At 36.7% G+C, this 16038-nt stretch overlaps 2 protein-coding genes across 2 annotated transcripts in view; one reads left to right on the top strand and one right to left on the bottom strand.

Annotated features, from left to right (window-relative positions):
- LOC120339746 (cytochrome P450 26B1-like) overlaps window positions 1-16038 on the top strand; it is a 138315-nt gene that overhangs the window by 119477 nt on the left and 2800 nt on the right. The window lies entirely within an intron of this gene.
- LOC120339995 (ethylmalonyl-CoA decarboxylase-like) lies at window positions 8107-13902 on the bottom strand. The gene is made up of 7 exons (XM_078116024.1): window positions 13640-13902; window positions 12366-12443; window positions 11792-11934; window positions 10980-11113; window positions 10607-10665; window positions 9166-9294; window positions 8107-8385 (listed from the first exon to the last, which is right to left on the bottom strand). The coding sequence occupies exons 1-7, from the start codon at window positions 13803-13805 to the stop codon at window positions 8135-8137; spliced, it is 960 nt and encodes a 319-aa protein (XP_077972150.1). The 5' UTR covers window positions 13806-13902; the 3' UTR covers window positions 8107-8134.

The raw sequence follows: 16038 nt of genomic DNA, 5'->3' as shown, positions 1-16038 counted from the left end.
GATAGAATTTACATATTTATCCCGGGGGAGAGGAAAGCCGATAAGAACCACGGCCTCTCGTCCGGTTACCATTCCAAGTCGGGTATGGGATTAGTTTTACTGTATTGTTTGTTTTCGGAAGCATGGACTTGGTGGTGGAGGAAGCCGTAACCGACCAGCGGTTACGTGAACCACCCAACGACGGCGAAGAGTCCAGCAATCCTCTCGCACATAACCATCCCTGCATGGGATTCGAACCTGCGAACCCACGCAGAGTAATTAGAGGTGCGGTGGCGAGCGTATTCCTAACGCTTAGCCCGTTGAGCCACACCGCCGGTGCCGCCATCTTACTTCAGGAATTTCAAAAATTTAATGGCATCTTCGGCGCTACGAGCTAAGTAGTTGATTATTGAATGATTGATGACTCAGTAGTAACAAACTTGTTAAATGTTTTAAAGAACACGAAAAAAAATCACAGTTTGGTACGGCGATTTTGAAAACTGATTTGCGATTCCTGCCGTGCATGTTTACGTCATCATGGACTGACTGACTGAATGTTCCGAAGATTTCAAATACGACTTGGAAGAGATATTTATTGATACTATATGTCGTTTCAGTCTATTTATTTCTGCTCATGCTGATATTGTTTGAGAAAAAAATTCGCGCGCCAGAAGTGTGTGTACCAATATGGATTTTAAAAATACTCATCTAATGAGTCGCTAAAGTTTATAAACGGCTTTGTTCATTCGTTTTCTAGTCTTGCTAGGCAGGGCACAGCAGTTGTCACCGCGGCGGTGTGGCTCAACGGGCTAAGCGTTAGGAATGCGCTCGCCACCGCACCTCTTACTACTCTGCGTGGGTTCGCAGGTTCGAATCCCATGCAGGTATGGTTATGTGCGAGAGGATTGCTGGACTCCTCGCCGTCGTTGGGTGGTTCACGTAACCGCTGGTCGGTTACGGCTTCCTCCACCACCAAGTCCATGCTTCCGAAAACAAACAATACAGTAAATCTAATCCCATACCCGACTTGCAATGATAACCGGACGAGAGGCCGTGGTTCGCCATATGGATAAGCCGTCTTATCGGCTTTCCTCTCCCCCGGGATAAATATGTAAATCCTATCCTATATTTTTACCTTGAAAAGCAAATATAAATGTCCGAATGTCATATTTGATGTTCTCGTTTTCTTTTAACTCTGGCCAACTGAACTTATATTATCAATAATTATATTAATAATTAAATTCTTGAATGTTTCACAGGAGCCGAAAAAGATCCACAGTTCGTACGGCGAGTCTCGGAACTGATTTGTAATTTTTGCGGTGCGTGTTTACGTCATCATGGGCTGACTGAATGATCCGAAGATCTCAAATACGTCATCAACTTGGAAAAGATGAATATTGTAACTATACGTTGCTCACATATGTGCTGCTTATGAACTTATCGTTTGTTAAAAAATCGATTAGTAAAGTTGACCCACAGCCGAGCTAAATATATTTTTTTCAAATTCACTGCATTCAAATAAAAATTATAAAATGATTGTTCTATTACCATTTACAGGAAAGAAAATTTCACAATATTCGAGTGCTCAAAAAGACCGGCGTGACATGAACCGAATGAGGTGAGATACAACAATAAATATCCAACTGCGTTAAATAATCATTCAATGCAATAGTTTCTAACACGTTGGATGAAATATTTATTAATTTGCTACTTCTAGGCCAGGGGTCGGCAAACTAGGGCCCGCGGGCCGTATCAGGGGCGGGCCGGTGAGCAATATAATCCGGCCCGCGACGCTTCACCGAATTATATTAACAAAACAGCTGAATTGACGATCATATTCTTTACGTGACAGAATTTGTTTTAAGACGTTAAATTATATAGTAACCTAACAAGTATATAACTCGCAATCACTCGTTTAATGAGCCTATAATTGATTATAATATGACGAATGGCAATAGAACGTAAAAAAGTTGATGCTGAGTGCAAATGGTTTAATGACGCAGAAAATATTCAAATGATCAGCAAAATGCTAGGCGCAAAGCTGACTTTGTTAGTTTGTTTTTTCGCAGTTTATTGTACTAAATTTTTTTCAACATCGGTATTTAAATGACGTAGTAACTTGCTGTTGCCGTGTTATTGTTCCACTTTCTGACTTTACAAGATTGCAGTTTTGTAGCTGACTTTCTGCCCTGCCGATAATGTTTTTAGGATAGCTATGTTTGTCAGCCGTCACAAATTATACATCTAGATCTAGCTATAAAACATCTAAAGTGGCAGCCCTGGCGGGTGATGGTTGTTTTGTTTATGTGCTGGCATACATCAGCGGGTTCTGTAGTTCGGGTCCTGATATAGGGCTTATTATTGGTTTTACTGTTCTTGGGTGAAATATTAAAAGCTTACAAACAATAGATATCAGCAAAATGCAGAAATTCATTTACAATTTGAATTTCTCGTTGCTAGCCTACGTGCAAATCCGAAAAAAAAATTCGGTACTCCTGAAGAATGCGTACCAAGATGGCGGACACCGCAACGTAGTATGTGTACCAAGTTGGGGTTGGGCCATAATTTTAGGTACAATTACTACAAGAGTCACTTGGCTAGTCCCCGAACTCGTATTAGAACTAAAATAGGGTAAATTGGAATAATAGTCCCCGAACTCGAAAAATAACTAAAATTTGAATTGAAAGGTATTTCCGGATAAAATATAACCTAACCCTAACCTGGTACACCATACTACGGGAGTAGCAGAAATTGATTAGAAAATTGTTCCAACATCTGAGTAAAATATCTTTTTTACAAAAGCATTGCATTCAAATAACAAAAATAAAATTATCATTCTATTGCCATTTACAGGTTCACGAAAATTTTTATAATATTCGAGTGTTTGAGAAGACCGCCCAGGAACTCAACCAAGTGAGATGAGATACAACAATAAATAATTTCACCTGCGTCAAATAATCGTTCTTTCAAGTTACTAAACCGTGAGAACAATATTTTTAATTTGGTGCTTCTAGGCTATTTCTCGTAACGAGGATTTTGAAAATACCCATCTAATGAGTCGCTAAATTTCATAACCGGCCATGTTCGTTCGTTTTGTAGTCTTTTTAGGCAGGGCCCTTTTCGTCCCAGACCAACAGAATTTATAATTTCGCTTGTCGTGTTTTGTTTCTTGCACCAATAATTATTCGCTTAGTATTTATACATTGGAAACCTAATATAAATTTCCGAATATCATACTCAGAGCCTTCATGTTTTTTTTTGTCTTGGGCCAACTGAACTTATAATTTCGCTTGTCGTTTTGTGTTCCTTGCACCAACAGTTCTTCGCTTAGATTTTTATACTGGAAACCATATATAAATTTCCGAATATCATTCCCAGTGTTCCCGTGTTTTTTTTACAACTTACAGTAATAACTAAATTCTTAAATGTTTCACAGGAGACGAGAAAGATCCACAGTTCGTACGTTAAGCGAAAAACTTATTTGTAATTCATCTGCCGCATATTCATTTCACTCGAAGATCTCAAATACGTCAACGTGGAAAAGGTATTTATTGAAACTATATGTCGTTTCAGATTACTTATTGCTGCTCATGAAAAAAAATGAAGTGTGTGTACCAATATGGAGATAACTATTTTGTTCGCCTTCTTTACATCAAGTTATGTCGAGAGACTAAAACCTATTGACAGAAGGTTACACAACACAGACAGCCCCCGAACTCATAATAAAACTAAAATAAGGTAAATCGGAATGAAATTATGACCTAACCTCACCACGGTACACATACCACGGGAGTACAAGAAACCGATCAGAAAAATGCACCAACAGTGAAGTTTATTTTTTGTACAAATGGATTGCATTCAAAATATTAAATTATCATTCTATTGCCATTTACAGGTTCAAGAAAATTTCATAATACTTGTGTTTGAGAAGACCGGACACGACATCAACCAAGTGGGGTGAGATACAACAATAAATATTCAACTGCGTTGAAAAATCAATAAAGTTTTTAACACGTTGGGTAAAATAATTATCAATTTGGTACTTCTAGCTATTTCTTTTACTCAACCGAGGCACGTGACCCACCGAAAGGGGACCACAGAACAGATGGGGAGGGAAAACTCCCCGTTTTTCCTAGTTTCATTGTTTGATAGGTTATTTCACAGGGTGTTCTTGTTTGCACATGATGGAATTTGAAATCTCCTAATCAAAATAGCACTATAAATACCACTGAAATGATTAACGTGCCCATGAGTGCTAGAAGACAAGGAAACGGGCCAAAAAATTTTGGGAACCACTGATCTAAGTTATTCCTCAGAACAAGCATTTAAAAATCTTTTAATAACAAATAATGAGTAACTGAAGTTCATGTTTGACCCAGTTTATCGATTTCTAGCTAGGCATGAGCACATCATTTTATACAGCAATTTTTACCTTAAATGAATTTAATCGCCAATTTTAAATTTATAAAATACAAACAAAAAGATCGTTATAATATCGTGGTGAACAACGGCAAAAAAGTCTTACAGAAAAGACAATGATTTGCGTTGATAAAAACTTCTTCAGTTAAATTGTTCTGTATCTTAGAATCCAGTTATGCTGAAGATCCACTTCCGTCTGCACATGCATATTGATACAACATAAAATTGGAAGGGTAATTTAGTTGGGAAAAATTTCGCAATTCCATTTACTATTGAGACATAAAATTGGGTCTGGTCTACTTCTTACAGGATCGTGAATTAGGACTTGTTCTTTTTTTCTTACTCATTATGTTCGTCAACAAAAATAACCTCAGTGGTCGATAATAAATATTTCCTCCAGCAGATCCCGTCGGCAACAATTCCAGAATCTGTGATGCAATTCAACGGCCAATCAATTGTAGGCCTAATATTAATCTAACTGCATTAGTAAACATTAAATTGCCAACAAGCGAACGAGAAGCCTGCAAAGGAAGCCAGGTCATTTATTAATAAATTGCCGAAACGACGAATAATTGTAAGACTATTCATAATGTAAATTTGAAATGCGCTTACAGCAAATGTTCATTTCTCTTAAGTAGAATATAAGACAATACAATGGCACTGTCGGAATCATAAAACTTGGTTCGGCAAACTACATTGACCGCGCTCGTGTATGCACTCGTTGTAAATAAATTAAGTTACCTTATTATTCCTTGATCACCTCCCCTTAACTACACTTACGGTTTTAAAAACCAAATACTAGAACATAATAGAACAAGACATAACACATGAAAAACAAATCATGGAACCCGTTGGAATGAAAAAAACATTTAAGCAAATAATATCACCTGTATCATCCGAAACATCTCTGCACAACCGGATCTTGTCGGGTTCTTATTTCAGAAACGATGGAATGGTCCAAACATCTTTGCGTAGCCATATCTTCCCCGGTGTCTTCGATTCAGCACAAATACTCTCTTCTTCAATATCAATCTAGTGCTATATTATGGCCTAACTGAAATTCCTAATTTAATGAATATATATTAATTTAACCGTAGTTTTTGTTCCGTTCCGGCAGTTTTTTGATGTCAACATTCGCAGTTTGTTTACATCCAGTCGGTTTGCATGAACACGATCTGAAATATATAACATAGCTAACATGCAGTATATAGGCTGGAAACGCTGACACAAGCTGAAAGCCGTAATCGGGCAATTTGTAATTATTGAATTCATCCAAATTGTAAATGTGAATATATACATAGTATCTTACTTGTTCTAACTCAAATATTTTCTTGTTCTCGATCGTCTTTATTTGTTTACGCCGTCGTCTTTAGTTCAACAAATACACGCCAAGAATCATTTAGTACTATTCTTGGGCCTAACTGAAGAAATGAGTTGATCTCTAATAAATATTGCAGATTCCGATTTGGATTCGCCTCGCTAATTTCAGAACTTGTAATCTCAATTCCATTTTGTAGATATTTGAATGAATAATTGCAAGCATAGGTTTAGCGTAACTGCATTAGTATAGCTACAAAAGTCTTAAAAAATATCTGTGAGTTAATACAAAGTTGGATTATAAGAGGATTAGCGACACGAAGATGAAAATAAACAATTAAACTTAAAAAATTCACAAATATAAAATCAGCGCTCACCTGACGGCGTCAAATTTGAAAAGACCGGCTGAGCGCAGACAAATTTTGACGAGGCCAGAAAAAGGTGTAGGTATAATAAAGAAACAAAGCGGGTGAAGGAGACCGCAAAATGAAGATGCTTTTTCATTCGTTATTAGGAATCATATGTCTAGGTGACGTAAGAAAATAGCGAAACAACAAAAAAAAAATGCAACATGCTGTTTGTCACATTAACCTTTTATCACTACAGCCATATAATAATCTAGATAAATTTTTTTCTAGACAGTATTTAAGATGCTACATTATTGAGAAAAAAAAATAATTGGCAGAAAGATATACTACCGACGTTATGGTGTGGACAACAGGAAAATCACGCTGACCAAACATACAGCAATTATAACAAAATCAGAGGATTTTTTTCATATGATGCTTATTCAATACTTGTCGCTTCGAACAAGATCCAGAGATGTCCCACGATATGCTTTGAGTTACTTTTAATTAAGTTTTAATTTCTGGATCTATTATCGACCCGCCACGTCCCGGTCGATTGTAAATTAGAACTATTCCGTATTTGTTAAAAATATTCGATAAAAATGCAATTTACTACTCCTAGCAAGGGCGAATCTAGGGCAAAGTTTAAAATGCGCCACACTTGATAGTTAGTTGACAATTTATAATGACTGTTATTTAAACGAAATACATGTACGTTAATATTTGTGTAGAAATACGAGTTTCAGTTATTTCCAATTTGAAATTATTCTATTAAAACATTTTACGATTAAAACTTTCCGCTTCTTTTGCGCCCCTGACTATGGCACGAGCCATGCTTGCCACACTTTAGATACGCCACACATCCCTAGTTAGTTGGTTCGTATGTTAAAATATAATTAAGACGATATGTCGAGTAGCAACATTCTATAAATGTCAAATGGAAAGGGTTTCTATGAGGAAAATCATTTCTGTCTGCGTTGTAAATTTTTGGCCCACAATCAGCTAAATGTTGCCACCCCCTGGTTTTCACAAACTGAAAAGCTCCGGATACGTGCTCCCCAAAAATTGAATTACCATAAGCTCTATTTCCCCTAACATTAAAAATAAAATTCCAAGCATGCATTTTATCAAATTTAATAGCAGCAATAACATAATAATTCATAAATACCAGAACAACATCTTGATTTAATCTCAGTGAGAAGGGTGTCCCTGTTTCTGCGATATCAAACCTAGGAATTCCGTATCATCGTCAATTATAAGCTTGACTCAATATATTTTGTTTTAATGAATGCCATTGCAAAGAATCAGTTGAATGACATTAAATCAAAAATGCTAATGACGTCACGGAAAGGGCGGCATATTGCTGTTGGAGACAAACACAAAAACATCTGTAGTTGCAAAGTAGTTGATTTTGAATCTCACGAAACTGAATTTTAAATCCGACTCTTCATATCTTTTCTTTGGCGCCATCCAAACAGTTTTCATTTCACAGAAGATTAAGCTTCATTGCAACTATAATAATGAAGACTTCATGTCTCTACTATCTGCGAGACCAACTAAATTGTGATGCAAGTAAGCAACACTGTTTGCTTACTTGCTTACTACATGCGAACACGGCGCATCCTGTTTTTCAAGTGCAGTTTTAAGTATTCCGTGGCGTCTGCAGCTGCCGCAAAACCATGGCGGTATTTCCATACCATGGCCGCTACGGACAAACCTATAGCGACTGACTTTTTAGCCGCCACAAACGAGCGATGACGAGCTACCGTTACCGCGGCAGCAAATTGAAAACCAATGGCAGGTAAAATTTCGCTATGTGCATGTCGTACAAAATCTATATTTTTAGTGGTTTTGGAATTCTTAAAATAAAATCTGAGTTAACAGACAGGTGCGCAGCACTACATAAATACCTATTTTATATAAAAAAAACTCCAAATCGCCACAAATGACTTAAGCAATTCGGTTATTAGCCTGACATATGCAAAACTAAATTTGAAAGACTTATAATTAAACACCGAGCAATAATTACTGAAGATAAATTTAATTTAAGGTATAGATATTGCACACAATATTTAAGAATTTTTCATTCTGACTTTATTCAAAGCCTTCTTGTTCGCAGTTCTTCCCCACACACTGCTTAAGATATCTTTTTCCCTTTTTAGTTTGAAAAATAAAGGTAAAGTGCGGTCGTTTTCCATAGTTGAATCATAAGAAGCTGCTTTTATGGCTCGCAATACACTGGCATCTGTTTCACAGAGTTTGAAAGTGTGTTCCAACCATTTTTCTGCTACGTCAGAAGTAGAAAGGTCTTCTTCGTCAGTTTCTAGATATAGGCAAATGGTATTAGGGATAATTTTTGATGTTGTCACTGAGAATATGGCAAAAATTTACTTGAGAAGATGGCAAAGAGGAGTGGTTTTCAACAATGGTTGCGAGGCATTTCAGGCCAGTACTGTCCAGGGCAGTGGTTCTCAAACGATGGAGCTGCTCCAGGGGTTACATTCAAATCTTAAGTCTTTATCAATACATGTATATTGCTTAAAATAATCAGCATATTAAACTTCCTAGCTACACTTTAAAAATCATATCTGTTTCGTATCTGGTAGGTTTGCTTATAATATACACACTTATAGTTTCAAATGATGTTTCTGGAATGTTTTATTTGGGTTCCGCCTCTAGTTGGGTAGAAGTCTCGAGTAAAGTCGAGTGAACACAGGGTTAGGTTTCACTGGCAGTCAGCCGATAGAGCAGGGGTCAGCAAGGTTTGAATTGAATTACCCAACGGGCCGGATTTGGGTTGCAGTTTGCCCATGTGCGATAGAGTCTGAGTCATTTCATTAGATGCCTCATGTCACTCCAGGTCTTAATAATTGGTGACTTGCGTCGATGACTCAAGCATCTCCAACACACTGATGGAAAGAGCGCTGTAGAGGTTGATCGCAAGGTAAAGATTTCAGGTCTTAGCACACAATGTCCGTCACCTTACTCAGGTTGCAATAAATTGGTAAGCTATACCTTAAAAAACAGTAACTCCCAACATATCAATTGTTTTTTGTCCAGAGTGAAGATTTGGATTAAATAAATGATAGATTAAACCAATCACCTGAAACCAATGCATCAGCCAGTCCAATGAGCAAGGAAAATTTACAGTCAATCCGCATTGAAGATGCAAGCAAATGCATAGTTTTTCTGGAACCAACAATGTCACGCAACCTTGTAACTCCTCCCCAACCTGAAGTTTCCAACATTGAACAAAGTAATGAGATTATTTTCATTGAATACAGACAGAAAGCTTAATACATGGATGGCCAAATCCAAATATTTCACTATTCCAAATACATTCTTAAGATAATATTTTTGAATACATTCTAAATTGGAGGCATGTTTGTGTGTAAAATTAGGTACATATAAAACGGGGCTCCCGAAGTATGCGAACCAAGATGGCGGACATCGGAATGTAATATGTGTACTAGGTTAGGGTTAGGCCATAATTTTAGGTATAAATACTACGGGAGGCTCTTGGCTAGTCTTCGAACTGATAATGGGACTAAAATAGGGAAAATTGGAAAAAAATTATCGCCTAACCCTAACCTGTTACGTTCCGATGTCCGCCATCTTGGTTCGCATACTTCGGGAGCACCTATAAAACACTATCTTCATGTTGATCACATCTAAAACGACACAAACATAAAGGGATTGATTGTTTTCTATATAAAGAACTTGGAATGTATTCGAATCTGTTTGTACATCCCTGCCTTAATAGGCTTTGAATATCTAATATGGCAATAGCAAAACCTATTGAACTGGTTTATCAAAGTCTTATCATCAGACTACAGGACTACTGATAGGAATACATAACCGTAATAGTGAGTTTTCAGTATGGTAAGAAATGAACTACTGATTAATCTGGTACTCCTATGGTTAGGTCGTAATTTTATTCCGATTTTCCTTATTTTAGTTCCATTACCAGTCAGCGTTAGCCAAGTGAATTGAATATAACCGCTGCCCACAGGCTTCAGTACCTCTACAAAACATGATGTAAAGTAGGCGGACAAAATTAGTTACCTCCATATTGGTACACATACTTCTGGGGCGCCATTAATCTAAGTAAAAATTTCCGACAGATTAAAAAGCATTGGGCTCACTGAGTATTCTCAACAGAAAAAAACTTCCATAATAATTTGGTTTTCTGGGAGTTGGAAGTTGGTGTCAAAATTTCCATCAAACATGTAAATTTTCCCCACAACAGAGACCCGAAATTTCACCAGGTGAAATCAACTTACCGAACTGATCCTAATTTGGGGAAATATTATTCAGCTTTTCGAAGGCACAACACATCACCTCGACATTATGAAGTTATTGGACCAATCTGATAAACTTCAGGAGAACAACGGGTCTTGGCGAACTACTGGATCGAACGATATCCGAAAAAGAAATCTCCAGTTTCAACCGGTAAATTTCAGTATTAACCGGACCAACCCGGTAAAATCCAGTGTTTAACTGTGTTGGTAATATGTTAAATGAATATTCATGTTATTCCATACCTGGTATGATTCCCATCTTCTTGTGAACAAATTGAATCATTGAGTCAGGGAACATCAGTCTGTAAAATTAGCGGTTTATACAAAAATATCACATATTGGTTTAACAGTTGGAGGGCTAGTAACACACTTGCTATAGAACCACTGATTATCCCCAGACCTTATTATAGTATGTAAAATACAGTATTTAAAGCTGAAAACTGGTTAACGATGCCCAGATGACCCGACTATTGTCGTCCCCTAGTCCCCATACAACCATCTACCATATTTGTGGGTACAGATGGTACACATTTCAACACCACATACAAATCAAATACTAAGATAAAATTATAAAACAAAGAAAAATCTATAATAAATGTAAACTTCTCAAAGCTACCTGTAGTCTGCAGCAGTGGCTACTTCAGCCCCGCCTCCAAGAGCTCCTCCTTTGATTGCTGCTACTGTTATACATGGAAGAAGTTGAAACAGTGTCATGGTATTTTGCATATACATGCACATATTTGTTCCATCCTAAGACAATAAAATATTGAAAAGTGAGTGTGAAACTCTGGACTATATCGATACTGGGCAGTATTAGTATTAGAATAAGATAATAGAAGACATTAAAAGGTCATCTCATCCAATTTAGTACAAGTTCTACGGATCTGAAGCGGATCCTTTGTCAGTAATTGCAGACGGATTCAAGTAACACATTAATAAGCAACGGAACAGCCTTATTGATAGCGTTTTACATATACACAAGTTATTGACTCTACTCGAGACACATTTTTCAAAGACTTGAGGAGACTAGAGTTATCCAAACGAAACATTGACTGGAAACTGGAAGATAATTTTGAGTGACTTGAATAGAAAACGAATTCTAGAGAAATACAATTGCTGACAAAGTGAATAGTCTCAAAACATGATCATTAGATTCTAGTTATATTTTTAAAAATAAAATTTGTTTAATGCAAGATGGGAGTTACATGAACCAACCTGCGGCGCCGAGGAGTCCAGAAATCTCCTCATTCATAATCATCCGCCACAGGATTCAAATCCACGCAGCATGGGAAGTGCACATACCAATTTTGGCTCTCGCTTCCACAACCTAAACTCAACACTGCTACACAATTCTCTCTTAAAATCACTGATCCAAGCAACAACCATGACTTGAAACAAATCATAGTGTTGTCTATTTAGCAAACACACCTGTGGTTCTGTCAGCTGTGTAGCAAGTCCAAAATCAAGTCCTGAACAAAATGCATCACCTTTTCCACACAACAAAACAGCTTTTGTAGTTTTCGATTTCCACAATTGTTTCACAACATTTCTCATCTCCACCAACATGTTTCCTGAATGAATCAAAAATTATAACTGAAATCATAAATTTCTGCGTTAAAACAATAAATTTATGACACTCAAAATATATTTGTTTGAATGCAATAAAGTTATTCGCAATATAACATGAATTTATTTACAAAAAAGAACTGATCAATATTTAAAAGAAAGTGGTTTAAATGAAAAAATCCTATTTTGAACAATGTTTATCGAATTCATCTATAAAAAAAAATAAGCCTTTGCTTCATCATAATTAAAACATAGACAGAAAGATTTTGCAGCAAAAAGAAAATAAAAATTCGAAGCTAAAAATCATGTATTTTATAGGTGATTCAAAACTCTTGATTATGAAAGCACAGAATATTCTTGAGCGTGGTAAATTATAAGATTGCTCTAATAGCTATAAATACAAATGAAATGATGAAGGGTATATAACCACAAGTACCTGTTAACGCATTTCTTTTTTCTGGATTATTTATTGTCACAACAGAAACTTCTCCTAATTTCAGATCAATGCTTCCACCTGTTGAATAATAAAATAACTAAATTTAAGACTAGGATTTACATATTTAACCAGGCGAAAAAGAAAGATGATAAGATCATATGGCAAACCACAGTACAGCACACTATCCAAATTCCAAGAATTTCCCTCCATTTGGCTCAATAAAACAAATACTCTATGTGTCTCACAAACGAGGGGCTTCTGGGACCACGTCAGATGCTTCATATCGTGCCACGCTTGTCTCAATAATAATCTAAATTAATCGCGACCTTCACATGACCAAAATTGCCGTTTTTGCTAAAAACTCTCAAATGCTACGATAAATTTTTTTTTTCGGTAAATCGGATTATTTTTTCCCCAAGGAATTCAATGATGACGTTACTAGATTGCGCTTTTTTTAGTATTTTGCGCAGCTTCATTATACAGTATTATTACCGATATTGAGAGACAACAATGTCCAGACATCTCCCAAAGGATGGGTGTCTGATCATCTGTAAAATGGGTTTCTCTGAAACGAGAAAATGTCACCCGATTTGTATAGTATGCCGTACTTGAACCACGGCCTTTTGTCCAGTTACCAGTCCATGTCGAATATGGTTTTGATATCCAGTTATTTATTTCAGATGCATGAACTTAATATGGATATAATATGATGAAGGTACAGAAGCAAATATGTCAATATGATCATTCGCTAATGGGGCTATGATGAAGTATGACATGCGTGACACATGGTGCTCTGATGTGCACCATGTATAGCTTTGTCCACAGCAATGTATTATATCATTTATATCAATGTTTCCCAATTGGGAGGAATTTCGCAGTTTTTGGAAGGAATTCTTCTTTGTATTTGCTGTTGTATTAATAACATTTTTCAGTTTTTTCTATTGAAATATAATACTCATTCACGAACACACATATAAAAAACTATTTGAACTGTACAAAAACTGGAGTGCGACTTGTGCATACTACTACATGTACTAGCAATGGATCCTTCAAAGATTGAACAAATAAAGTAGTTTTTATGCACAGTGGGTTCCAAAATAGGGAAAGGAAGAATTCAACAAAAAAGCTTGGGACCATTGATTTTAATAGTGAACTGTCCTTCAATCAACAGTTATGTAGCCTAATAAATACGGTTGAAAAGCCTTTCACCAGACCTAGAACAACTCATAAATTTTAGCATTCCCGAAATATGACGAGTATTTTCATATCTATACCTGGCGACAGCGAAGTGAACCTCGATTCGATTTCATTTTCATCATATCCCTCTTCACCATTTCTATAAACCCAATGATATCTTCTATAAATGAAGCCGTATGAGTGGCTCAATCTGTTGTTGAGCAATGAACATCCTGTTCCTAACTTTATGAACTGATGAACCATGGCCAATCTCCAACCACAAATTAGACGGTTACATTTTATTTTCTAATTCAAAAGATAGTTCATTAGCAAGCTGCATATTGAGCCTTTGAAAATGAATTACCGGTACTATATCTAGACCAAAGTGACTATAGTCACCTAGAAGTATTCCGAATCAAGGCCGTGGTGTCGAGTGTCGTATTTCCGAAATTCTAGAATAGGAGGAAAAATAAAAAATTCTAATTTTTTGAAGTTGGAATTAAGAGTTCTGAAGATGGCAATTGGAGAAACTGAAAAAGCGAGTTGACTTTTAGAGACAATTGAACATACACCAAAGTTTTCTTGCGGTTGACAATCATGATGGGTGTCAAAATTTTACTCCTCCTTAAATGGCTCAAAATTTCGGAATTCTGAAATGTGTGCCAACTGTCAACATTTTCTTCAACCAGTTAGAATCCAGTCTGGATTTCATGGCCTTTTTGAACGAGAAATCGGGCGTGCAATCAGAAATTCCCGCGTGCAAATAAGAATTCCTGGCGTGCAATTATAGCTCACGACGTGCAAAACAACTGCACTCGCGTGCAACTGACTTTGACATCAGATACCTCTCAATACATCCGCGTAAAATTACCGGTATCGGATAAAAAATACGTTGTATCAGAGAAAAAATGGACGTTTGACCTTTGACCCCAAACATTATTTCTACAGTTTGTCGCTAATTTTGAGAGTGTTTGTGCGACTTTGGATACCGGTACTGTTCAGTACATCCGCGTAAAATTATTGGATAAAAAATACGTTGAACCAGAGCAAAATGGACATACTTTGTCATTAATTTTGGTAGTGTGTTTACGTAGAATTAATGGATAAAAAATACGTCAAATTAGAGCAAAATGGACGTTTGACCTTTGACCCCAAACATTATTTTCATACTTTGTCACTAATTTTGGGAGTGTTTGAGCAACTTTAGATACCGGTACTGTTCAGTACATTCGTGTAAAATTATTGTATGAAAAATACGCTGAATCAGAGCCGTACTTGGCCATTGGTGCGGAGGCGATCTTTTCGTCCATAACTATTCTCACGGGATTCCTATTTCCTATCATTCAACACGATATGGACCTTTCCCCGAGCATCGACTTCCTTGTTTACTTCGTGACATTGGCCAATCAGCAAGATGCAAAAAAGGACGTAACAATGAGAGGAATTTTTCGCGGGTCAAAGGTTGGGGAAAGGTCCATGGTCTTTTTGCTTCGCAATATTTCGATCAGACCAAATCTTGCAAGCTGGTATTTGTCGACAATTGTGGAGGTATAATATTTTGGCATCTTTATATTACTGGATTATTGATTTTAAAACCATTTAAACCGATTTACATTGGTGAGCAATTGCAAATTTTCGGCGTGCAAAATTGATTTCGCTCGCGTGCATTTTTGCGGAGCGCTAGCGCCCTCGGGCGTGCACCTGCCATGGAATCCAGTCTGGGTTAGAATCATATTCTAAATGGCCTAAGCCTAAGTTTGCTGTAAATTTTATCGACTCCACACCACAGCCCCAGTCAAAACAAACAGTAAATTCTTTATATAAGTACTATTTTTATTCAATTTCAATCAAGATCTGAAAGACAACATATTTAAGACTAAATTTGAGTTTAAGACTAAAAGGTACATATTTCCAACTGCATTTCCGTGCGAGCCATATGGCATTTCTACATTTAATTATTCATGAATGAAAATGCAAAAATTGTTACCGGTACGCTAAGCCCGCTAGAAGTTACTGAGGTATGAAAACTACACCCATATCGTTAAAGCAAATTAATACGTCGGTTTCTGCTTGTATAAAGCCTTGCATAGAGTGAAAACATTCCACGTCCTATTAAAATGTGGCACAATACATGATCAATCTCCGGATAATAAATAACAAGTCTTTATGTTTGCCGTACCCAACCTCAATCATCAATTAATATGTTCTTTCTGTTTGTCTAAAGCCTTGCCTAGAGCGGTATCGTATAATACCCTATTAATAGATTGTAGCATACATGAGCTATTGCTGGACATACGGTAAAATAACAAAGGTTTATGTGTGTGGTACCCAACTTCAACCATCGCGTAAATTAATATGCCCTTTCTGCTTGTCTAAAGTCTTGCTTAGAGTGGTGTCGTATAACGCCCTATCAGATTGTAACACGATACATGAGCTATTGCTGGACAAAAAATTGTTCGGAATGGGATAACGTGAACGTTCCATGGCGACAATTTAG

This window comes from Styela clava, chromosome 9 (assembly GCF_964204865.1).
Source record: "Styela clava chromosome 9, kaStyClav1.hap1.2, whole genome shotgun sequence".
In the NCBI taxonomy this organism is placed as follows: Eukaryota; Metazoa; Chordata; class Ascidiacea; order Stolidobranchia; family Styelidae; genus Styela; species Styela clava.
This window is presented reverse-complemented; position numbering and strand designations above follow the sequence as displayed.

Bases quoted from the DNA above. Each gene is read 5' to 3' on its own strand.
- LOC120339995 (XM_078116024.1), bottom strand. From the start codon at position 13,805: ATGGTTCATCAGTTCATAAAGTTAGGAACAGGATGTTCATTGCTCAAC. The intron at 11,935-12,365 runs GTACTTGTGGTT...TGATTCATTCAG, and splicing joins AAAAAGAAATGCGTTAACAG to GAAACATGTTGGTGGAGATG. The intron at 9,295-10,606 runs GTATGGAATAAC...TGGAAACTTCAG, and splicing joins GAAGATGGGAATCATACCAG to GTTGGGGAGGAGTTACAAGG.